Raw genomic sequence first — 26,258 nt, forward strand, 5'->3', positions numbered from 1 at the left:
GACCACAATTTTCTTCCCATCGGTGTTTGTCAAAGTATCTCTTTCCATGTGGTTTGGGTTTACTGTGTTCTCTAATATTTTTGTCAGACTCTGTGTCAACAGAAAACAATTTGCAAAATACCTTGGGACATGCTAGCATATTAGCTAGCAGATTTAGGTTCGTAACAGAACGGAAAATTTACACACAAGAACAAAACTGACAGCAAAGAAGATCAGATTTTTGTCATAAGCCAAAATGGAAGCAAAAACGTTTATAGCTTTAGTAATCTTATGGTTGAGGTGAAAAATAATGTTACAATATCAAACTAGCAGTCCAGCTAGCTAATACAGGAACTTAGAAAACTAGCTGTGTGAAACTAATATGTTAGTTTTTTTGGTAGGTTTTTTTATATTTCATATAACTATTTGAATTAATCAAAAAGGTCAGGTTAGATTTGGTTTTTATGCACATTTGGTCAAATTACTAGATTAAACCCAGTTTTCAGTTTGCTGAGTTAGTAAACCCTGCACTAATACAATGAAGGGGAAAAAAACCTTTTCATAAATAAGAAAGGAAGCTAACAAGAGATTTCAGTGAGCATCTCTTAGCTTGTAAGTTTCACTGCTGGGCTCTGTTAGCAGGTCTGTGTTTACTGTAAGTCTGTTTTTCATTTAGCCTCTCTCTCTCTGTCCAAATATTCTTCTGTTTATCTAACAAACTCTTCTTTCCTTTCACACTGCTTTCCCACAACCCCTCTCTCTGACCCCAGTTACACTCTCTGTCTTGTGTTTGTCTCATTCCTCTCTTTTTTTTCCCTCACTCTTTATTAACTAATTTTTCAAATCTGTAACTTGTTTCCCCCAGACGTTTCAAATCCATCTTTCTTTCTTTCTGTGTTTCTGTTCTCCCTCCTTCTTGTGTGTCCTCTCAGATGAAACGGAGGATGTCACCATTGGGAGCCAGCTTTGGAAGTGGGCACAGGTCAGTCACTTTGACCCCTGACCCCTAATCTTAAATTGAACCCTCATCACCTCATCCGTGAGCAAATAAATTTCCCACACATTTTTCATTTGGACCAATGAAAGTAAAATTTCCCCTTTACTTTCATCTAACATGAATATTCTCAGTTCAGAAAAATAATACGCTAAATGAAATAAAACACATTTTTAAGTATAGGTTTAGGATATAGATCAGATTTTTAAAAATACGTTTTCCATTGATTTTATACAGTCAGTGTCTTATCGATTAAATGTAGACAAGTTCCCACATTAGGGGCACAAACTAGAACAGTGACTAGCCCATATAAAACAACTGCAAAACAGAATATGTGAAACATATTGTCCTGGATTATTTTTCTGAATTACTGTAGCAATGCTGAAAATATATGAAATGTGTCTTCAAGAATTGGCGCTAAACCTACCACACAGTTGGTACAAGTGTAGTTTAGATGCAACTTTCACCGTTTTAAAAGCTTTTAATGCTTTTATACATTAGGAAGAAAAATTAAAGCCACTTTAACATTCTCTTTAACTTTTATATTAAAGAAGTAGAAGTTGAAGTTCAGAAAGTTAGCTAAAATTCAACTAGCATAGCAGACCATGTCACAGGCTTTGCTAGCCCTTATTTAACGGATTTTCAAAATGTGATTTTCTTCATAGAACAACAAAAGTCATTAACTTAATTGTGTATTTATTTATTTATTTATTTATATTTATGTATTTATTTTTAGATTTGTAGATAAGAGAAATGGGTATTTTCTTGTGTCATGCTAACAAAAGCTACAACAGCAACAAGCTAGGCAGATACATGTCTGTCGACCACGTTAGCAGACTTTAGTCGTATAAAAGAAATACAAGAATAATTTTCTGCTTTGTCCAGCTAAACAACTTTTCCTCTATGTGAAGTTAAGTCGGTCGACCCAGAAGGCTGAACTGAATCAATCCACCACATCAGCTACAACTCATCACTCATGATTAGCTTGCTAGCTTGGTGAAAAGCTAACAAGCTCACAACTAACGAAGAAACAACTTATCGATGAAATGGATAAAGGGTAAAAAATAAGGGGTAAAAATTACTTAATGAAACCAAAGTAAGTTGGTGCCAAGGCTTGTTTTTGCTCATAAAGTAAATCTAACCTTAAAACAAGAACAAAAAAAGTCAGAAGTAAAATAAGGCAGGGATTTTATCAACAAAGCAGAGACTTGATCACAAATTTCTGCCTTCATTTAGCAAAATTAAAAATAAAAAAAGCTTTATTTTTTACATTGAAATGACAATGACTATAAAAGGGAGAAACTGCCTGCAGACTTTCGGATCAAGGCTTGTGTTATGGCTGAACTGTTGAGTGTTAACCTCCATAATCTAATTTCCTCTCATTTCTTATCTTTGCTCCTCATCCTTTTATAACACAGAGAACATGTGGCATGAATGTCCGTGTTTGTTTCTGTTCATGGTTCTGTATCTGTTTCCTTGAGACGTTATTAAGTCCCTCCAGTTGTGTGTTATTATGCGTGTGTGAGCTCATAGTGTGTCCCTGTGGCACCAGACAGGAAATGATCAAGCAGCTCACAGCAGCAGCAACAAGGGTATTTGGGATTATTTGATTCAGGTTCATGCCAATGTTACAACATGAGAATAATACTATTAGACCCACTGAAATTCAAAACTAATTTCAGTTTACTTTGTTGTTTGTGAGTGACGAGGTGTAAGTAGAGATCGACGATGAGTTTCCTGACTTTAAGATGCTGATTTGTGTAGCTGATATGACTGTCTAATGGTAACACTGACGAAACACCCCTGCTGCCCCCGGCATGTCGGCTAGCCCGCTGGAATGTTCCTCCTGTTTCTATAACACACATCTTACAGTAAACACAGCTGACAAGAAGATTTGCAGAGAGACTCCGGTCCAGCTAAAAACACCAAGAACCTAACACTGTCCTATCTAAAAGGACAGGACAGTGTACATTCTTGTACTTTATTTTGATTTTAGCAGAGTAAAAGTAGCATATATTTCTAAAGGTCTGTTTGGATTACTTGTTAAGATTTTAAAAATTTACAATTTCAAAATCACTAAAACGTGTTATCATAGTGTTTCCTACGAAGTCCTTTTACGAGGAAAAAGTGCCGGAATGAACCTTTTTCTTCCACTTTATTGGGCATAAAATAAACTGACACTAACACTAAAAAAATCCAGGTTTATCAATTTGTTGTACCCGACTGTTTAAGCAAAATGTACATGTGCTAAAGTAAAAAAATTTTTTTACCTTTTTGGACTTAACTGTATCCAGAATAATTTCACCAAATGAAACATTAGCTTCTTCCGTGAAGCTAATGTAGCTAATGAATTAGCTTCCTGCCAAAACTGTACAGGAAGTGTTGTACAGTACAGTCAGCAGTTGATTGGAAACTTAATGTGACTCATTTGAACTTTGTGTTAAACACCCATAATTCAGTTAAAAAACTTTTTTAAAAGCTCACTTTTCAACTCTCCCGACTTTAGCTTATCCACTTTCTTTAGCATCCCAAGGTCCGCACTCTGTGCTGACTATACTGACCAGGTGCATCTAAACAAAGCGATCTCCTGGCCGAGTTTGAGTTTGTGTTGGAGGTTGCTGGGCATTGGCTGTTTGGACGACATAAACATTTTAGCGCGGAGAAACAGACCTCTGGAAGCGGAGCTGAGATTCCTCTGTCGGGATGTTTGGATTGTGGAGAAGAATCGGACGGGAGATCGGGTCGGGGCGGTGATGTCGTATAAACTATCTGGTTTTAAACATCAGTGGAACTTGAAACATTACTTTTTTTAAAAAGTACAAATTTAAACTTTGCTGCCTGAAAAATGAACACAATATTACAGTGCGAATGACTGAGTATTTATTTCAGCTAAGAGGCCCTTCAGCTCTGCTGCTGCTGCTGAACAAACTACAACGGCTTTAATTTTATGACTGCATCATCTTTCAGCTAATGCATCCCATGTTTCCCTGCCTTACCGCGCTCTCCTTTCAGAAAGTCATCAGGGACTTAATGTAATTACATTATAAGGTGATGCTCATCATTTCTGCCTCTGTGTCCCCTCAGCAGTGACAGCGCTGCCATGGCATCAGGATCTCCAGACGTGGCGACCAATCAGGAGCCGGCTGAGGTCCAGGAGGATTGCTCAGGTAGGTATAACCGAGAGTCTGTTTCACGTTTTAATTTATATTCAGTAGAGCCTACAAACATGCAGAGGACCATGATTTTATTTTTAAATTTACTTTTTTCAACTTGAATTGAGGGTTTTCTAGGACAGCTACTTTGAAACTGATCTGAGAGACTGATGTGAGCGCATATGTAAATCTAAGAAAACTAATTAGTGGTGTGTGGATTTAAAGCGCTCAACTCTGATAAACTCTTTTTCTGTGCATGCGCTCAACTCTGGCTCTCCTGCTCCTTATGTATAGAAAAGCAGGAGGGCCAAAAACATTTGACGTGTCTCTTGCATGCAAAGTACTGTTTCATGGCATTTAGTTGTGAATTTAGTATTCACAACTAAATGCCAATCATAGACTTGTTTTTCATCTGATCTGAGTATTTGTTGGATGAAAAAGAAGCAATAAACTAAAACAATATGATGATGTGGACTTAAAGTTTTATCACAGTATATTGTTGTGTTATTGTGATAACGATAAAAGTGGCAATAAGGACCATTAAATTGTTTTTAGGCAATTGTGTGTCACATCAATTATAGCCCCACAAACACAAATAATGCTGTTGAAAAAACATTCCCATTTCTGATATGCTTCTTTAGGACATGAGTCACATAAAAAAGTGTGACTTGTTTCGTTCTTCTTTTCAAACGTACTGGTATTTATTTTGTTGAACAAACGGTGGAGGAAATAGTAAAACTGTCAAACTCAACAACAGGAACAGCTGTGGGAGGTTCACGATCATTTATTGTGACAACGATAAATCTAAATTCTTGGCACGATAAGATATTTATCACGATAAATAATACGATAAATGCCTACCCCTACTACAAGCAAATAAAAATATGGCAACACATATGAGAAATTACAAAACAAATAGCTAAGATTAAAGACAAACAAGTTTAAATATTCAACTTTGTAGCCTAATAATATGTGGTTAAGCATGTAAATATGTTTACTTCTTGCATTTCAGGTGGCATTTAAACATTTCTTGAGCTACTCTGTAACATGTGAAGATATTTGTAGCATTAGCTCAACCCTTTGTCAACTCATCCCCCAAATGTTTGAAGTTTGCTATGCCACTACTGTTCACTTTACCCTTGTTTTGATTTAAAAACTAATAAACTTTGACAAATTCATACTTTGTTGTTGTTGTTCTTCCATGTGTCAACCAATTGTAGGCCAATGGAGACGTTGGGACCACAAATTTAGCCATACATGATTTTATTTTTATTTCTAACTTGTCGTGACCACAGTTATTACCAGAAAGGATAAGCCATTTGTCACGGAGTACAACGAAACAAAGTGCACACTGTAGATCCTCTCTCCTGCTTCAGTCCGCTGCGTGCTTTTCCCCTCAAAGGTCACCACCTTCTCACTGAGTCGGAGTAGATCAGCTCCTTCGTTTCTGACCTTAGCGCCCATTGAATTCTCCATGCTGCTATTCTGAGTCCTTCTATTGTTGTTTTAGAAGCTGAATGTTGGCAAATCAAGGTTTACCCAGTTTTACAGCAGCAGAGCTGCAGTGACCTTACACCAGCTTGTTGGCCTTTTTCCTGGTTTAATGCTACATTATGTGGAGAATGGCTCAGTAAATGACAAGGTTGGGTGGTGCTTCCCCCCTGATATTTATTGCTGGCATGCAGAAAGGCTTCTTGTGCTTCACGTAGTAATAAGATATATAACATATATCTTGATTTAGATTTTTAAAAATCTGTTTGAATAGGAAATGATTATTTAGTACTGAAAGCATTATTGGAGTTCAAAATTTGTTCATGGAAGGTTTCAAAAGAAAAATACATGTAGCGCAATGCCAAATGTTCCTGGATAAAATGAGAAAAGTTCACAATTAAAATTCCATATTTGTGATTTAGATCAGAAACGGAACAAAAATGATGGAGGGTGGGCCTTTATCATATTGTTTATCATTTATCGCAATAAATTTTGATTCATCGATATATTCCAGTTAATGATGTTTTAAATCCCTCAAAACTGTCTGTTGTCAGAATTATTTTTTTTACTATTTTCTCCACCTTTTATCATACAGTTCTTATTTATAATATAAATTTAATATAATATATATGCTAAATGCATTTGAAAATGTTTGTGTTTACTTTTGAGACACAAATCACAGTATGATTACTGTCCTAAAGAAGAATAATACAAATGGGAAAGTATTTGTGTTTGTGAAGCTATCATTACTGTGTCATGCAATTATGACACAGCCAAAAAAAAAAAGCTACCTAAAAATGAAGTTATAAATAGTTCTTATAGTCACTTTTATCATTTTACCACATAATATCGTGATTAAAATTTAGTCCATATCGCCCAAACCTAGTCCAAGCCAAAAGAGTTTTCAGAACGCCCTTCTGTTTTTTTTTTGTTTTGTTTTGTTTTGTTTTTTTGGCATTCACAATTAAAATCTACGACTTCTGTCACTAAAGCTTGGCATCAAATCAGAGTGGAAGGAACGACATGGTGCGACATTTGGCATTTACCTCATTTTAGGAGCAGATGAAGGTTGGGTAATTATTTTTCCTCTCTTTCTCTTCTTTTTCTTTTCAGGAAAGAAGAAATCAAAGTTCCAGACGTTCAAGAAATTGTTTGCTCGGAAGAAAAGGAAAGAGCCGCAGAACGCGGGAGTGGAGGAGGGCCTGAAGGGGAGCCAGTCGAGTGACAACGTCAGCAAAACATCAGAGAACAACACGCTGACCCGATCCGAGAAGGAGAAGGGTTCTGGGTACAATCACACACATTTACACACTGACACAGTTCTACTCACTAACTTTAAGCCTCCACAGGGTCACGAGAAACATATTCGCCCCCTTAAGGATTTCTACTGGTTTTTGCTTTTTGACACACTTCAATGTTTTAGGTCATGAAATCAACATTGGGTAATGTGTAAATACAAACCAAGTCATTTATTAGGGAAAAAGCCGTCCAATTCAACTTTGCCAGGTATGATTTAAAGGAATTGTTCCCCCTAAACTCTTGGCAACAACCGTCATCAGTTATCTGCGATAACTGGCAGCAATTTTGAAAAAACCTCCTGATTTTTTTTTTAATATATATAAAAAGCTTCGGCGTTAGCATGAGGTGTTTTTTATTTTGTTTTTTTTTTCTCCTTTTTGCAAATTGTAAAATTGGTTTATTTTGCAAAACTGCAATGGAAACACTTTTTTTCCACATTATACGAGTCACATGATCAACAACCAGACGTTGCCTCTGGCGCAAACCATGAAGCAAGAGAGACAGGAAGTAGTTGGAGGATCATGGGACCACATTCTTTATTGCATGAACAAACTTTTTCATGTGTGATTTTAATCATGTTTCTCATGTAAGGGCAACACCTTTAATTATGAAACTTTGTGTTGCTGACATAACAGAATATTGACAGTTTTGCACGCAGCTAGTGACTTTGTTTCCATTTTGTTCTTGAGTTAGTTTGGAGCGTGATGTGTGGCTTTGTTAGACCTTTGCCTACTTCATGTTGCCAGAAGAGTACTGAAGAGTACTATTTGAGTGATTTATTTATTTATTTATTTTACATTTAAGTATGGGAGTCTGGTCTACTGAAATTGAACCAAATAAATGTGGTTAAAACAGTTAAATCCTAATTTTTCAAGCGAGGCAGCAGTATTTTCATAGGAGCAAACTAATTCAGATTGCTTTTTCACATCCAAGTGTGATTAAAAAAATAAATAAAAAAGTCAAGACAAAGAAATCATTTTATTGGTTTCTGTTAATTAAAAAGGGAACTCACTGCTACAGTTGAGGTCTTGGATATTTACTACTAAATCCTTGTCAGTGTACCCTTGTGTCTGTTGTCTAAAAAAAAAAAACAACAACCTTCATTTCATAAGTTACAATCAGTTTGAAACAATATTGTTGATTTCCCTGTAGATTACTGAAAATCCAAAATGATTTCTTACTGTTGTGTTTCTGCCTCACAGAGTTCTGCTGCCTGATTAGATTTATTTAAACAAAATCACATGTGTAGAGTTGATTTAGGAGAGACTGTGTTTTGAGGTTCATCTCCTCGGCGGAGGCTCAGCGCTTCCTGTTTTTGTCCACCAGGAGTGGAGCGTCTCTTCCTGACGACAGGTTCAGGATTTCTTTGTTTTCGCAAGCCGTGCCCACTTCCTGCCTCCACCGGCCTTGTGTCTGTGTGGCAGGATGTGTCTTGTTAATTTTTTTTTTTCCCCCCCAATGGTCATCATAAGAAGTAACAGAAAATCGTATTGATATATTAGTGTTTACAGTTTTTATTTTGTTATTATAAACATTTATGGAAAAAAAAACCTTTTTTTTCTTCTTATCCGTTGTTCCTGAAGGTCTAGGATCAGCCTGGGCAACAAGGCCTTGTCACATGACTCTGTTTTCGTCTCCGACTCATCAGAAGCTAACGAGGGCCTCGGGGCGTCTCAGGACAGCATTCACGGAAAAGTTAAATCCCTACAGGTAAATGTCAACCGCTGAGTTTTACTCTTTGACCCCAGAAGTTCAAGACGTTATCAGGAGCCAGTTCATGTGGCGTGGCAAGATAAGTTTGCAGTGTCTTGGAAATGTGTTCATTCTTTATTTTTCAATTTTTTTTTCTAGAGAAATTTATTGTCAAAGACGAACTTGAAGTAGTGTATAATTATAACGTGTGATCTGCTTCAGAGCTTCTGCCTCACAGAGCAGCCCTCCCCCACTCAGCTCCTTCAGACTAGCCAGCTGCAATTAGCAAACACCTGGTGGAACTGAGCATCTGATGAGCTCATTATAGGAGCCACTTCTCAGTCAAACACTGGTAAAAACGTTGTGAAAGGGTTAATAGAGGAATAATAATGGGAATGATGACTTCCTGAAAGCAGAGCTTCAGAAAGAGCAGGTGCTTCTTAAAGAGACAGAGGCCCAATTTCAAGGCGTTAAATTACAAAGTCAAGTTTCTTTTAACTCATACGCAGCAATTTTACAACAAACGAAAGTGACGTAGTTACTTGATTGTGCTATAAAATGGCCCTATGTGGTTGTAAAACACATAATGCTGACCCTTTAATGTCAGGTGACATTTGAAGAAAAAAAACTGTATTTTTTAATAAATATCTATTATAGAAATTTTTTATTGCCGTTTCATTTCAAGTTTGAGATTTCAAAACCGTATGAACTCTAGTAGGAAAACCGTGCATACCAGAGTTTTTCTTGCAGTTACACGTATGCCCTACTTACTTGGTGATCAAAATCATAACAAAATACATTGATAGTTGAGGTTGTGTAGTAAGAAAGTGTGGAAAATTTTTAAGAAGCATTAATACTTTTACATGGCACTCTGGATGATCCCATTGAGATGTCAGATGTAATGGATGAGGATGATGTTCCTCTACCAAAAAAAACTCTGCTGCTCTTTTTGATATCCAGCCAAACTTATTATAGCAGAGGACAGAGTGTAAGAGACGGGAATAAATCATCACAATTGACTCTAAACTCCAGTGAATTACTAGAATTCAGGTGTTTATGGCAGAAAAGGTCATCAAAGAAAAAGTAACTGGATGACAAGGAGGAGGAGGAACTAAGATGAAGCACATATCCGTCTGTCACAACAGCAGTCTAAAAGGGGAAGACGTGACCTCCAGTGCAACCGCTTTACTAAGCAAAGGAGAGCAGGAATTAAGCTGCTCCTTAAGGGGATTTGCTAAAGAGGAAAACTTTTCCCTGCAGTCGAAATAAAGAGGAAGTGTTTTGGGCCTATTTACGGACAAGGCAGTCTTTAGAAAAAAAATTAAAATACAGACGATGCATCTGGAGCACTCAGATTCAGATATGAAGCCGCTCCAAAGGGTTAGCCGCAGCGATACGTCTGGCAGATGGGAGTTCAGACACAGTCATTAGCATAAACTGAGTTTAGAGAGAAAAATGATCTGATGGAGATATTCCCAGCTTAATCCTCGCTCTCAGCGGGGGCTTCCTGTTTGATGAGTGGAATTAGGTCATTCCAGAGCTAAATATAAGCATGTCATGCAAAGATCAATATCTAATGAGACGCTGCAGGATAAATAGCGCGGCGCTGCCAGGTAATCACATAGACATAATATAAGAATAGACGCCTCATGGACCGCTCTCGCCTATGGTCACTGACGAGATTTAGGGCGGCCATCTTGGAGCGGTCCACCACTCCACTCAGCATTATGCGTTTAGCAGGCACAATGACGTATCAGCGCAGTTAATCGATCATAACACACTTTTTGTTACTGGAAACCATATTCAAACATCTATCAAAGCCACATTTATAAACAATTGTATTTTAAAGTATGTTTTAATACATAGTTCAGCATATTTAAACATGCTTAGTGGCTATAACAATAGAATAGGAATGGAATATTCTGATATTGATGTATGAAGAGCATATTACAAAGCACACAGTCGTTCAATAATTTACTTAATAAATTATTTAGTAATATCAATACATATTTATATAAATATACAAACACAAACAATGATTAATAATGAGACAAATAAATAATGATTAATACTGAATAATATATATTCGATACATGTTTGTATGTATATATGTATGTATATACATACATATATATGTTTTTCAGTCGATGAGTTCTAGCTTCAGAGTGATTCAGCAGCTGAGATTGAGCCCAAAATCCGATGCGAGATTCATCCGTGCTGCAGTGAATCCGTCTCTCTTTAAAGATATTTCCCTCTTCTTCCTCACATCGTGTCTTTAGGAAACCTTCAAAACAAAAACGGAAGATTTGGGATGTATCTTACTTTTGACAGAGTGAAAGAATATAAATAATAGTCTTTACCACCTGTGTAAACTTTACTGGTGAATGTTATAACACATAATATAAGTTATATAATATGTGTTATATTGTTCCATTTCTAATATAGGCTCTTGTGTCAGATAATCTAAGCCAATGTTAGAGAATAATTAATTTTTTTAGATTTACGGAATCTCAGTTAGCCTTCATAGCGGGGCTGAACCCGTATTACACCAAGCACTATAGCTAATATTAGCTGGTATCTCGCCGGTGGACATAAATACAGTAAAGTAATATTCTAATCACAAAATATACACAATAATATCTCCATCTTACTTGTGAAATGTTGTCTGTGGAGCCCTCACATCAATAGTTCATTTATCCGAACAACAATATCCCTCAGTGCTGAGGCATCTTCAGTTGTTTTGGTTGAGCAAAGTAGGAGGGACGACCGCTCCAAGATGGCCGCCGTATTTCTTGCGCCGGAGCAGCCAATGCGGGGTCTACTCTTATATTATGTCTATGGGTAATCATATCACACGTTCACCGACTATTACCGGTGTTCTGTAGTTTTACATTCAGCACATACACAAAACAAGATTAGCATCCGCCAAAAATGTTACCAAATGAATTGTTTTATATCTCTGTCAACTGAAATGTGGCAAATACATAAAACTAAAATATCACTTGATATTATTCAGCGCTGGCAATTTTGTTTAAGCTCTTACCCGAGTGCCAGGAAACTTCTAAAGAAATATGCTAGCAAAGCTGATAGGGTATGTCCGATGCTAATAGCGCGTTAGTATATATCCCTAGGAGTTTGGGACGCTTTTACTAAGAGGATACAGTGAAAATACAAAATGAAAATAGCAAAACACAGAAAATCTACTCATTAAAGATGAACCAAAGAAAAACAACAGACTTTTTTTAAAAAGCTCAGTCTTGACTAAGGGAAAATTTGTATGCTAATTTAGCCTTAATCCCAGATACAAACTTCTTTCTGCTACTTGGTAAAATTACCTTTTAACAGAATTAGGTATGATGTTTTAGGCATAATTTCACAAGAGACTCAAATCAGTTTTCTGGAATTTTAGCCCATTTATATCAAAATGTGGTTCCAGCTGTTTCCAGTTTTTGATCTTTATTCCTAGCTACCACACGACAAAAACATAAAAATATAAATGTTCAAAACTGAATGTAGCAATGTATTTCAACGTAATAAGTCCAGTCAAACTCGATATTCAATCAACTTTCTGTTTCAAACAACTTTATCTTTCTGAACCCATATAGCTAGACAAAGCAATTCTTTCTGCTAATATTCAATATTCAAGAAGTTGTGGAAGAATATTGATTTCTGAACCTTTTTAATATCTGTATCTATTTCTAATCATTGAAGCAGGCCGACCACTCACTCAACAAAAGCTGTGTTTTCCAATGTTTGCTTTGTGCCCAAGTAAATGAGTCCTTAAGTGCCTGACAGAGGGCAGCATGGAGATAAGATGCCTGTTTGAGTTTCTGTGATACCGAGAGAACGTGCAAGAACTTTCACCCTCCGTTGCCAACGAACCCTCTGCAAAAGTCCAGCGTTGTTAATTATACTCCACACTGACTCAAAATATAACCTGTGTGTAATTATTAAACGGGAAGTGAAAACTTTGGGCATTCCTATCATCTCTAGAAAGCAAACAAACACGTCTTCTATCAAATCTACGCCTTTCAAATATTGTAGAATGGAAGGAAATTTTTTTTTATCAGAATAGAGTCTGAAAATGGGAACATTAATTTGTACTCAGAACCAACAGTTTGCAAAAGTCCCCAAATTAGTTATTTGAGCCTGTCTGTGTGTAGTTTAAGTTTAGATCCAGGTGTTGCGTGAATAAAAACCAACAAATTGGTTTAGATCAGAGCACATCCTTCTAGAAATCAACTAGTCAAAGTCCAAACCTTAAATCTAAATTAGAATCTGAAGCAGGACTTGAAAGAGGGGAGAAATTAAAGTTTTTAGAAAATTGAGAAAAAGAAGTAATTCCCCAGAGGTTTGATTCAGAGATGAATAAAAACGTGGACTACACTTAACAAATAAAAAAAAACGTGTGTGAGGTTGTTTTTTTTAATTCGACTTACAAGCTGCCAAAATGTGATTTAAAAAAAAAAAAAGAAAGAAGAAAGTAAAAAGTTTTTCCAAGTGGTTTGCAAGCTTCCTTCTTCCTTCGTTCATGACGAACAAGAATCACATCCAGAACTTGGACTGTCTGCCGGGTTACCCAACCGTACGGCCAGAGTGAAATTTACAGGGGAGCGGCAAAAGCAAACGAGTTGGATTAGCAGCGCTTTGCTAATGGTGTCATCTAGAAAATTTCATTGTGAAATATAATTTCTGCTGCCTGAAAATTGAGCTGATGGCGCTTCATGACAGTCACAAGACCGGAACATGGCAACAGGCTTCAGTCAGAAACCTTTTTAGATTTGCTGCTAGCTGACTGCTACAGGAGGCCCACAGCAACGCCGTCCACAATGAGTTTTTGGAGATGCATGACGATATGAATTACAACATTTAATTTTCCTTTGGGATAATAAAAAAGGTACTTTTGAACTTTGCAAAGAGAAATAAAATGTGTGATAGTTAGTGATGATGTTTGGTCTGCAGCTCCAGTTGAAGCAGGCCATCAGACTGGGCTCTCCTCCGTCATTAATGTGTGTGAAGAAGACCGAAGACGCCGGAGCCACATCTGAGGACGACGGCCTGCCCTGCAGCCCACCCGACTACACACCCCTTCATTCAGTCAAGGTAGCACACACACACGCACGCACACGCACACACCACTGCAATCTGTCTGGAGTTTTTTTGCTCCAACGTTTTTATTTTCTTTTTGTGCTTTTCTCAGAGTAAAGCTGAGAGGTCCAGCTCCAACAGCCTGCATGGAGTAGACGGCGACGAGCAGGTAAAGAAACATGTTAATGTTTATTAGTGTAAGACATTGTAAATGTGTAAAAAAGTGTAGAGATGCCTCTTGTTTTTTTCCAGTTGTGTAAAATGTTATTCAAGTAAAAGTAACAAGTTCCTCACATGAAAATGTTCTATAGGTGAAAGTTGGAAGGAAGAAAGTTTTGTGAATTTCTCAAAAGAAATGAGAAAATGTTCGTTTCTAATTGTTTTTAGTTAGTTTTTTTTTTTTGATAAGTAAAAATGCAATACAAAATAAACCGAGCAGCCACTACGACATCATGAATATCATTTATTTCAGTCGTTTTGAACCTTTCCACCTGGAAAGAAAAAAGGAAAAAAACACACTGCTGAAAAAAATTAAACGAAACTAAAAAAGCAAACGTAAAGACAATAAAATGAGACAAAAAAGGAGCGATGCAGTTTTTCTTGTGTATTTTTAAAAATATATATTTTTACTCCAATAAAAATACTTATACGAGTGAAATACTTTACCCAAAACATACCCAAGTAAAAATTCAAAATTTTAATTAATTATTTTTTTAAAATCTTTCCATACATAAGGCAAAGCTGGAAAAAAGCAAGAAAAAAGAACAAGACAAACCTAGTTCAAGAATAGAAAAAAACACACCAGAAAAATAAAATCAGTTGTTTATGGTGTTATTATTTTTTTATTTTTAGTCATTAAAAGATATGATTTCAAATGTAACGGAGTGAAATACTGAAGTAAAAGCAAAAGTTCAGGTTTTGTGAACTACTTAAGAGTAAAAAAGTACAGACAGGTTGTTACTTACTTAGTTACATAAATGCTGGTAACCAGTTTACTAGCTTCCCGTCACGTTTTGAACTCGTTCACATGTTTCTGAACTGCTGTTAAAGTAAAGTAAAGAACTGCAGGAAGAGTCTCTGTACTGTGTGAGTGTTTCTGCTCATGTGATCACGGTGATGAGCATCTCATGATCCGAGTCTACACGTTAAACTCCTGGATCTAGATAAAAGCATTCTTCATGTAAAACGAACCCTGCTCTCTCTCGCTCTCTCTCTTTCTGTCGCTTTTTCTACTTGTTTTTTCTCTGTTCCTGCCGCTCAGTTCTTCCCTCGATGCTTTACGACTTTGCACTCCCGGACGCTGGATGCGGCGAGAAGCGGCTGTCTTTCTCAGCCTTCCTGACTCCGGCGGCGGCTGGAGGCTCCGCAGGCAAAACGGGACAAATGAGCTTTTAATGACAGTGAAGTTCTGGTCGTTTGGGAAGCATTTCGGCCCGATGGCGCATTCCCAACTGGAAAGAGTGACAAATGACTGGCTGAGAAAACGTGCTCACAAAAAATGTAAAACTAGCCCTTTAAAGGAGATTCTTCTCTTAGTAGTGAAGCTCAGGATTCCAGTTAACGTTGAGTTTATGTTGCCAGTTTGAGTTACACCGCCTTGAGAAAGTTTTCTTTTTAAAACATTTTGTCTAATTTCCATGTGTCTAATTGGGATTCTAGTGCCAGATTCTGTTTACTGCATCAGCCAATAGAATAATAGATGCTTCAGTGATGTCACTTCCTCTTGTTTTGGCCCACATGATGGAAGACTTTAGTTAAAAACTGCAAAAAGGAAGAGATTTTTTTTGTGCAATCCCAAACAAACAAATTTAATCCCAAACAAACTTAGTCCCTCAAAAGGGATCAAGTTTGAAACTGATCAAAATATTCAAACTCCTAATTTTGAATATTTCCCACCAATTTTCTATTTGTGAAAAAGTAGAAAACAATTAAATATATTGAGATTTGCAGTTGTAAAGTGTTTGTCTTGACCGACTAGTTCCAGATCTGTGCAATGTGTATTGATCACGTTAATATCAGTGTCTGCATGTTTATCCCTCACCGACCCGAGATTAAAAACATGCTAAATCAATTACTGGACCATTAATCAATGTGTTTGATGTTTATATGCTTGATGACTTTAATGATGGCATTGGACAAAATCTAATGTTTGTTGCTTGTTTCATATTGGCACTTTGAACTGCCTTGTTGCTGAAATGTGCTCTACAAACAAACTGGACTATTGTGATTGTTTGCCTAGAGCACGATGGTTAAAAAAAATATATATATATATATATTATTTAGATTATCTTTCCAGGTAAAAGCAGACTCCTGGAAAAAAGTTTGGAACAAGTTAAATACACAAGCCAGGCCATTTTTAAGCCCCAAATGTCCAGCTAAGTGTTGCGTAGCGTTAGCCGTTTGCAGCGTTAGCTGCTGGAGGAGGAGAGGAACTTTCTGCATGCGTTGAGCTTTAAAAAAAAATCTCCAAAAAGCAGAGTTCAAACTGATTTGATCCATATTGTGGGTTCTCCAGGATCCCTGTGCGAGATGTTTCTGTGTTTTCTCCCCGTCGTGCGCGAGTTCTGTTTGGATTCCTCCTGCAGCACAGAAATATGCACGCTACGCTAACTGGTTCCTTTCAAAAACTATTAAGGGTGTGAGTGTGCCAGCGCCGCTGTTTGTGCTGTTTCTGTCTGTGTGGCGGGTGTAGACAATACATGAACATATGATCCATATTTTTATGTTTGTACTATGTAAAAAATATATATAAATAGAATGGCTGAGTTATTTATGATTACCAATTACAATTTACATTTAACAGCATTTATGTGTATCTTTAGCTGTTTATTTGCACTTTAACATAAATCATTGGATCTGATGTTTCTGAAATGCATAAACTCTTGTTTAATAATTGTATTTGTTTCAGTTCATGCGTTCCTAAAGAGCACAGCCTCCCATCTGCAGCGCCATGTGCTGACAGAACGATGCTACTTATTGTGTTCACATGCGTTTCTGTTCAAAGTGATCCTCTTTTGACCTTAAATGGAAGTGTGCAGGTTGACCTCTTCTTTCTCTGCATGTCACTTTTCTCTCTCTGTCTTTTTTCCCCTACTTCTGACCCTTTTTCTCTCGCTTCCAGCCGCACTGACCTACTGTATGCGTGTCTGTGTGTTCAGGGTGCATTCCGATGGTTAGCTCTGCAGCCAGCGCGTCTGCTTTTAGTTACAGCGCTCCAATTCAACGCGCCTCCCCGCCGTCATGTTTCTGTCGAGACGAAGTTCTGCTGCTTTACATTTAACCTCAATGCTAACCGCAGCTTAGAGCCCCCAAAGTACCTCTGATTGTGTTAGTGTGGCCTGATTTTGGCTAAACCAACATTTTTTTACATTATTCTGAAGGTTTTTTTTTTTTTTTTTTTTTTTTTTGGGTGACTTTGTGGATGGAGTCATCTGAGCTCAGCAGGATGAAGGGGTTTCCCCCTGAAGTGTAGTCCAAAAAAACATCAAGCAGTTTCCTTTCTCTTACGCCGATAAGTGCTGGGAAAGTGAAGCTTCTGTCAATAAGTTATGTGGGAAACACTTTGCCGAAACCTTCTGTCTCCTTCCCCCGCCAGCTGTCCGGCAGAGCCTTGAGCCCCCCTGCGGTTCCCGGGGACTTCAGCCAGCCAGCCAGTCCCTTCGTCTGCCTGGACAACTCTGCTGCCAAGCACAAGCTGGGCCTGAGAAACAAGGCCTGCAACAGGAGGAAACCCGCCCGCGTAAGACAGCCACACACATCCTCCAGTTACATGACCCCCGATGCATGACGGGTGAAATGCGTCCCCTGGTCAGCAGCTCCATCATGTTTCCCAGGAAATCTACTATAACATCAGAATTTTCAAATACTTGAGTATTGTTTGGGTCATAAATACCTTAAAATCTTAATTCAACTTGTCTAATATTGAGTTGGGAGTTTTAGAATACAAACACACATAAGAAAAAGAAAAAAAAAGAAAGAAAAGTCTTTTCTGGCCCCCCAAACAATCGGGGCCCCGGGCTCCAGCCCCTGAAAGCTCTGTCTGTCTGTACCAGGTGACAAACATGGAATCGCTGCAATAATTGAAGGTTTTGACAAAAACGTTATGATTATTTAAACAAGACATCCTTAAAAACGGTTAATTAAGATCAAATTAATGTCTTAAATTTATAAGAAACAATGTAAGTTGGCCTGAAATACATTAACCACAGGTCTTAAATTTTGATGTGGCAGAATGTTTGAGTCGTATTCAGACATCATTCTGTTCTGTGACTGGGGGCAGTTGAAGCTACTGCTAACTAGCTACTAATACACACTTGTTCTACTAGTTACTGAAACACAAATGTGTAAAATTAAGTTGTGTTTGTTTATCATGCAAGTATAAAGATACACACAAGACAAGAGAATACGCACCTGGATCATCTGAACATGACAAGACTGTATTTTAGCAAATATTTTTTTACTTCTCTCACACTTTTATAAAACTGCTCAGGTCTATCATGCTAATGCTAGGATGGATGTGGACATTTAGCTATAGCTGATTTACTTTGATTTCTGTCCTCCTAGCAATACTGTTATATTTCTTTTACCTGTTATTTCTGCTGCTTTACATTTTTTTAATGCTGGTACTTTTTATTTTAGGTGTAAAATGTATGTAGTGTTAAGATGCTAACCGTCCTTTCCCCGTTCAGGTTTTAGTTAACTTGGATGCTAGCTTTTTGTTTTCTTGTGATTAGGAGTCTTGCTAGCAAACTGTTGATTTTTCCAGTCATAATTGTGGGAACCAATCAGTCCTATAAAAAAAAAAAGCAGATTGTGCAGAAGGATTTATTGTATACAAATATTTAAGTAATCTCACTGTGTCTGCAGCACACAGTTAGAAGTTACACTCCCAGAACGTACACCTAACCTGGCCTAAATCTTGAGTCTTGTTCTTCTGAGGATATTTTTGTTGACGTCCTCACCCCGTTGTACAGTAAGTAGCAGCTGATGATGACGCGTCATGTCTGTGCAGCGCCTGGAGTTGAAAGCAGAAGGCGAATCTACGGCGGAGGAGGAGGAGCTGACGGTGTCTCTGACGGCAGCAGACGTTACGGAGGAGCAGCAGAAGGCAGAAGGTCAGCGCCGTTTATCCATCACTCAACACATTTCATTAAGACACACAGGAGTTTCTGAAGGCCAATAGCAAATTATAAATCACACTTTTTTAATTAATTGGCTTTTTTTTTCTTTACATATCTGAAGTAGAACCTGAAGGGAACTGGAGTTAATGATGGTGTTTTTGTTTTTATTCTTGTTTTGTTTTGATTATTAGTTGTTTTTTTTTTTACTCGTCAGTGTGTTTTCCTATTTCAAGTTAACCATGACTCTTAGGAACTCTTGTTTCTGTCTGTGACGCAGTCGAAAGTCGGGATCAGCTGAAAGCAGAAACCGAAGAGGAGGAGGACGAAGAGGACAAACCCCAAAAAGATTCTGCCGCGTTCCCGCTCGGGGATAACGATGGAGAAGATGATGCGGAAGCGGAACAGGATGTTTCTCACGCCCCGGACGCTTCCTGTCCTCCAGAGTCCGGTTTCTCTGAGGAGGAGGAGGAGGAGGAGGAGGAGGATGAGGAAGAGCAGGACGCCTCGGTTGATCGGCGCGCTCCCTCCTCCAGCTCCGGCTCCACATCCTCCTCCTTGGACAGTCCCAGGTGCTCCCACATCATTTCCTCCTTCTTCTCCTCCTTTCTGTGTTGTTTTTTTTTAACCTCCTCCACTCAAATAAAACCTGTTGATTTTCTAGCGTCTCACCAGAGCCCCCTGCTGGTCAGACGGAGCACCTGACCGGCCCTGCAGGATTCTGCTGCGCCGTCCACTCTGAGAGTGACTCTTTGACAGGGGAAGAAGAAAACGTCGATGAGGGGAGCTCGCTCTTGGAGGAGGTGCTGAGCTCCTTGAAGACCTCTCACTCGCCCGATGTGGTCAGTGGCGTTGTCATGGAGACGGAGGAGACGGAGGATGAGGCGGTGGAAGTTGACGAGAGGAAGGAAGAGGAGGATCCCACTGGTTGTGAGGGTCCTGCCTTGAGTCCTGACACGTCTGATCGGACTGCCCAGGAGGAAGAGGAGGTTCTTCCTCAGTCACTACAGGAGGAAGAGGTCACTGTAGAAGAAGAAGAAGAAGAAGAAGAAGCAAAAAGCATAGAGGAAGAACCGGAGGAGAACAAAGTTTCGGAGCAATTCATTCAGCACATTCAACACACTGTATGTCTTTATGTCCTTTTGGAAACTGTCAATAATAGATTTCCAATTATTTTATTGCTTAATTTTCAGCTTCACACTTGAATAAGTTATCGAAATAAAAAACAAACACTTTAAAAAACCAGAAAGTTTTATGTTTCACAGATACATGGTGCTTCTTGCTTTTAATGGACTACAGGAACAAGATAAATCTGAAAGAAATTAATGAAAAAGATGTACTTGTAAACATATACAAGAAGATTAGCATATCATTAATAAACAAAAAATCCTCTGAAACAAAACTGTTTACAAAATCTGATGAAAACTTGGAGGAAGATTGGCTGTTGGTTCTACCCAAACTCCACTGAGCAATTAGTCAAAGCCCAAGAAGTTGTTATGGCTACAAGTTGTTTTTTAAAGCTGAGGTATGTAACTTTTATTAAATAATAAAAATAAAAAAAAATAACATATTGGAGATATGAGAGACGATCTGTGAAAAAAAACAAACTCCTCCACTTCTTCCCAGTTCAAGTATTTCTATCTGTAAAAACACAGCAGTCCTAGTCAGAAACAACCAATCAGAGCATGGAGGTGGGTCCTGGCACTGTCAATCACGCTTGTGTACACATTTCTCAATGTGCTTCTGGTGGAGAAACAATTTGCCATTACAGGAAAACTGTCTATCCGTCGTCATTGGTGGCTGTGCTGACTAGCATTACTATCCATGACAGGCTAGCTGTAGTGTAGCAGTTAGCGCTGAGAGAAGGCAGAGGGTTTTTTCACTGATTGCCTGTCTCATATGCACGGCATAGTGACAGTTTTGATAAATATGTATTATAAAAGTTACATACTGTAGCTTTATATGCTAACCTTTCTATATTTGTGGGCTTTAACCAGTACCTGACTTTGTCATCACCAAATGTGTTAAACAAACTAAAGATTCAGGAAGAAATAGCACCGTTAGAAAACTCCTAAATTCCTCCAACAATGTTCAACAACGTCCATCATTTTTACACTCGTATTTTCCAGGCTGAGGAGGAAGAGGAAGTTGAATCCGAGGAAGAAAACCAAACTATCAACCAGGAAGAAGTGGAGGGAGAACGGGACAGCGGCGAGGAAGAGGAGGAGGAGGAAGAGGAGGAGGCGGTAGAGGTAAAGGAGGAGCCAGAAGCTGTCGATGAAAAATGCCAGAACGAGGTGGAAGAAAGGGAGGAAGGAAGCTGTGTCGAGGTGGAGGAGGTGAGAGATGAAGAAGAGGCAGAGGAGGAAGCTGAAGCTGAGGATGAAGAGGAAATGACAGAGGGGATCCCCGACGCTGAAGACGAGGAGGATCCGACTGCTTCGTCGATTTTAGAGGAAGGCGAAGGAGATGATGATGCTACCCTAGAGACGGATGATCAAATACTTCCCGAAGGGAACGAAGAGCAGGAAGTTTTAAATGAGAACTCTGGAGCTGAGGAAGAGGAAGAGGAAGAGGTGGAGCTTCAGGATCGTAAATCAGAAGACGTGGAAAGAAGTCCTGATGGAAATCAGAGTGAAGACGACGTGGAATTGGGAAAAGACGGAACAAGTCCCCTCATAGAGGAGAAGGAAGCTGAAGCTGAGGAAGAAGGTTGTGTTTCCTCCAGACTTCCTCCGCTGCTCCTGCCGGAGTCACGCTCTGTTTCCTGTTCAGATCAGAGTCCCACCAGTTCCCCCAGTAAGACCAGCACCTTACACATCCATCTGGCCTCCCCCACCTCAGAGAAACCCAGCTCTCTGCTCCAGCTCACTGCCGTAACAGAGCCACTTTCCCCCGCCGAGAAACCCACAGAGTTTAACGTGACAGAGCGGATAGAGGGTGTGAAAAAACCAGAAGAAGAGGAGGAAGAAGAAGAAGAAGAAGAGAAGCAATCAGCGCCAGAACCAGGTGATTCCTCCGGACAGGAATCGCCATCAACACCGACGGATCAAAGCAAAGTCCGCTTCACCGTCGCCCCGGCGTGGCAGCGGCTGCAGAACCACCCCACCTCCCCATCCGACGCTCCGGCGCTCTGGGACAGCAGAGCCGAGGTGGAGACAGCGGACCGGAAGGAACGGAACGTGAAAGCAGAACCCGGCAGCCCGGCGGAGGCGGCACCGAGTCCGGTCAGAGGGAGGAGTTCAGGGAGCTTCACCTCCAAACCGCAGAGCTACGCAGCGTCCGCTCCGTCTGAGGCCCAGACTGCACCGCCGGGGAGAACACCAGGTGAGAACACCGGGGCTCTAACGGGCGTCAGGGTTTGACACATTGAGTAGTTGCCATGGTACCTACACAACAAAATACAAACTTCTGAAATATGTATAAAGTTACAGCCTAAGCAGGGATGACCAAACTTTTTGCCATTAGGGTCTTAACTCCAGGGCCACATTTAGTTTCTATTAAAAGCACAAAGCTGAGCCAGACCTTTTTTTGTTTTGTTTAGTTTCTGAACAGGGCACCAAAACTGGTTCTAGCCCAAGGCCCCTTATGTGGTTTTATCTCAATAATGCACTAAGTAGACAATATTTTTAATAGTCTAAATGTTGTAGAAAAGGAATCTGTCAATTATTGTTGAGCCACAATACAAACAGGGTCTTTCACAGTCGCTGTATTAAATGACAAGTAAAAATTTTCTAGGACTTTGGGGTGTTTTACTCTTTGTTGCTTCTTTCTTCTTTTTTTATAAAACTTGGCAATAATGGTTGCATAGAATTTGCTCATTTTAACAAAGTGTAATGAGTGAAAACAGAAACATCACTTTGTCTTGTACCTAATATATATATATATATTCTAAGGTAAACGTCACATGTGCCAAACATGAGGCCCAGGGACCAAATGTGTCCCCCTCTAGCTTTTTATGAGCTCCACATAGAAAGTACCTTAAAAAAAAAATCAGTTGTGCGCTTAAATATTATTTTATCAGTCAAATCGAAGCAGTTTTTATCTGAATAGTTCCAAACTACATCAGTGTGAAGAGATTTAATATTATTTAATCAGAAGAAGTGCTCTTTGAATACACAGGTAGCTGTTTGTTCATATTTTAACGTGTTTTATCATTACATTTGTTCACATGGACATTCATAATCTTATGAAATGAGTTTGACACCCCTATGTATAGGAATCTTGACTCAGCACCATTAACTGAAGTTATTGAAAAGTTTGGTGGAAGGAAAAAGCATGGTCGAGTTGTCATCTGCCACGCATTTTACCACCTGCACGCTCTAAAGCTACAGAAAGGCAGAGCTAGTTTCTCCAACTCCTGTTTGCTGGAAGTGACTCTAACCTGTTCACGCCACTGCCTGTAGAGAGCGCTGCGGTGGCGGAGGCCAACCCAGACAGTCCATTTGGGGTCCGGCTGAGGAAGACGTCGGCTCTGCTCCGGCTCGGCTCAGAAGAGGTAGAATCAGAGGTAGGCAAACACAAAGCAGGAAGTAGAATCCAAGGCAAACGTTCCATTTTAAGCTCGTCGTTGTTTGTCATCCAGCCTCAAGTCGAGTCGCCGACGCATCCGCCCTCCGCTAAAGTTGAGTCACCCCAGCCAATCAGCAGCAAGCCCCCCGCGAGCCATCCAATCGGCAACAAACCCGCTCTGCCCAGGAAACCGGAGGTCCACGGAGACGCTGGAGTCAAACCGAGACGCATCTCAGGTCTGTGCCGCCGTCCCGTCCCGCACCGTCCGCACGAGTCGGAGTCGGTGATCTGACGCCATCAACCTGCTGTGTCGTGTCCCTTCAGAGCCGCCCCCAGCCCGAAGTGCGCCCGGCGGGTCCGATTCCCCCAGCTGGATCTCTGTGGCCAAACAGAAACAGAAGGTTTACAAAGAAACGCCACTCAATGAAATTACAGTCAAGAAGGTAATCATTTTATTTTCTGTACAGTATTAATACATGTAGCACATTTACAATGTGTTACTGTTTCATCAGGAGGAACAGGAGAAGAAGCCGGCGCTGCCTCCAAACAGGGAGCAGAGCAGCAGCAGCAGCAAACCGCTTGAACCCACCAACAGAGGTCAGCACCTGCAAAACGCTGGAATATACAGGAAGCACCACAATAGAGCTCAAGTAAACAAAAGTTGTTCTTATGGAAGTGGATTCTCATTGGAGCAACACTGCCCCCACGTGGCCAAAGTCAGCTACTGGAAAACAGACCAAAGACTAGCCATATTCAAGATGATTATGTTTAAGTTGAAATCTACAAACAAGTACAGTATTTTCTGGACTACATGTTGCTCCAGAGTTTAAAAAATGCAACAGAAAGAGGGGAAAAAAACATATTTAAGAAGCACTGGAGTAAATGTCACTTTTAGGTTTTTCATAACTTCAATGTGCGCAACTGTGGTCAGTGGAAACGCAGCTAGTGTCACCTGCAAACATAATAATTGAGTCTAAATTCTCTATTTGATTGTGTGTGTCTGTGTTTTTTTCCTTCAGTGTCGGTAGAAAAGGAGACCAGAAGGACTTTCTCTGTTCCAACTCCGGTGCCGCCTCAGCCCCCGAAGCCCCTGCTCCAAAAGCCTCAGGCGCCCCCCACTCCAGCGAAACCCTCGCCCCGATCGGACTCGCCCCGCTCCTCCCCCGCAAAGCCCCCACCCGTTCTCTCCAAAACACCGCCGGTCGCCTCGCCAAGAACTGTCCCTGAAAAGCCTGCCTCCCCGCAGCGGGGCTCACCTCCCGCCACTCTGCCCCAGAATGAGCCCCCCTGGATGGCGCTTGCCAAGAAGAAGGCCAAAGCCTGGAGCGAGATGCCGCAGATCGTCCAGTGACGGCTCTCGGTGCTCACGACCCAAAGAAAGTTTTTGCGGGCCAAAACGTAAAAACTCTAAAGCACCGCACTGCGTTTCCACGTTGTATCGCCGGCTTCGGGCTTTCTGATTGGTCTCTAACCTGCAGCCCTGTAGCTACAAACAGCTTTTTTTTTTTGCTCTTCCTCCACATGTTCTACAGTCACGTCTGTCTGAATCGCAGAAGTAAATGTATCCATTTTTCTCTCAGTCTCTATTATTATGAAATAAGGTGCCTAAATCAGACAAATTTTCAGGAAACTACAACTGTAACTTTTATCTAAATTAAGAGTCAAACATCAGCTAATAACACAGGATCGTGGCAGAAGCCACAAACAGTTTGTAGAAGAGAATCAGTCTGTTTCATTCTACAGCGAGCGGACATGTTCTGCATTTCCCTTTCCTTGTGTGAGGTGGGGTTTTTTATCTCGGTGATGAAGCAAGTCCTTCAGGAAGTTGCCTAACATTTTCTCCAGAGACTAAACTAATCACTGATCGCTGCCTCAGCAGGTGTGCAGCGATAATGAAAGTGTAAACTCAGTGGTTCCTTTCCTCTCCTGCTTCCTGAGACCTTCTGTTGTCGTGTCTTGGTGTGTAACCGCAGGATACGAGCGCGAGTCCCGCAGACATTTGATATCCATAACAAAACATCCTGTTCAGGACCGAACCCGAGCGGTCAGCATCCTCCCGTCTCCGGGGCCGAGCTTTGCTCACTTTTATTTACATTTTGTCTTACAGTAATTATTAATGTTACACATTTTATTTTGCATTGCCTTTGGAGAATTTGTCTTGTACATAAAGTGTACAGTTATAAAAAGAAATCAAGTGAAACCATGTGTGTGTGTGTGTGTGTGTGTGTGTGTGTGTGTGTGTGTGTGTGTGTGTTTTGTGTGTGATGGGGGAAGAAATTGTGTCTTGTGAAAGCTTTCAGACTTTAATTTTTAAAATGTTGCAATCACAAACCTCTAAATTTACGTGACAGACTCATTGTGGTGCATTACAGTTGAGCTCATTTAAAATTCCTTATCTTTTTCTGTCCTTTTTTCACATAAATAATATTGCAAGAACTGTTTGTTTTTCACTCAAACTATCTGACCCACATTTGATGAGAAGAACTGGCAGCTTTACTGTCTTCTTAGAAAACGAGAACCTCTTCCAAATCTACCACAAAACACTGAACTGTTAAGGTGACTTCTGCTTGTTTTCATTATGATTTTAGAAAGGCAATCGAAGGAAGAAGTAGAAGAGAAAAGCTGCAATGAGTGGAGATACTGAAGATGGAGAGGTGAATTGCATGAGATATTTGATCATTACCTACAAGGTGAAAGGTGATTGAAGGGGCCGTATTATGTAAAATTATTTTATAATGTTGTTCCGTTGTCAAAAACATACCTCGAGTGTTGCGTTGATTCTTTCATGCGTGTTTGAGAAATCCTTCACTTTCCATGGCAACCACTTAGCTGTGCAAAACGCCTGGGTGGGCCTAGCCCCGCCTTCGAGGCGCAGCTCCTCCTCTGAACTGGACTTTTCAAGCTTCAGAGCTTGAACAACCCTCCCCCACTAAG

The 26,258-nt window shown here is 39.8% G+C and overlaps 1 protein-coding gene across 6 annotated transcripts in view; it reads left to right on the top strand.

Annotated features, from left to right (window-relative positions):
- The window catches only part of LOC103149294 (uncharacterized protein KIAA1211-like), a 49,469-nt gene extending 23,942 nt beyond the window's left edge, over positions 1-25,527 (top strand). For 2 of the 6 annotated variants that reach the window (XM_016679824.1, XM_007568375.2), the window contains exons 2-17: positions 912-961; positions 4,058-4,140; positions 6,730-6,904; positions 8,499-8,625; positions 13,570-13,710; positions 13,808-13,864; positions 17,291-17,434; positions 18,707-18,809; positions 19,093-19,384; positions 19,477-19,936; positions 20,942-22,139; positions 23,219-23,322; positions 23,398-23,560; positions 23,649-23,767; positions 23,837-23,921; positions 24,344-25,527. In XM_016679824.1, the coding sequence (XP_016535310.1) occupies positions 912-961; positions 4,058-4,140; positions 6,730-6,904; positions 8,499-8,625; positions 13,570-13,710; positions 13,808-13,864; positions 17,291-17,434; positions 18,707-18,809; positions 19,093-19,384; positions 19,477-19,936; positions 20,942-22,139; positions 23,219-23,322; positions 23,398-23,560; positions 23,649-23,767; positions 23,837-23,921; positions 24,344-24,675 (3,633 nt within the window). In that variant the 3' untranslated portion in view covers positions 24,676-25,527. The remainder of the gene's footprint in view (positions 1-911; positions 962-4,057; positions 4,141-6,729; positions 6,905-8,498; positions 8,626-13,569; positions 13,711-13,807; positions 13,865-17,290; positions 17,435-18,706; positions 18,810-19,092; positions 19,385-19,476; positions 19,937-20,941; positions 22,140-23,218; positions 23,323-23,397; positions 23,561-23,648; positions 23,768-23,836; positions 23,922-24,343) is intronic. The other 4 variants (XM_007568372.2, XM_007568376.2, XM_016679825.1 and 1 more) reach the window with 3 other exon arrangements.
- The last annotated feature ends 731 nt before the right edge of the window (positions 25,528-26,258 follow it).

This window comes from Poecilia formosa, unplaced genomic scaffold, assembly GCF_000485575.1.
Source record: "Poecilia formosa unplaced genomic scaffold, Poecilia_formosa-5.1.2 Scaffold221, whole genome shotgun sequence".
Classification (NCBI taxonomy): Eukaryota; Metazoa; Chordata; class Actinopteri; order Cyprinodontiformes; family Poeciliidae; genus Poecilia; species Poecilia formosa.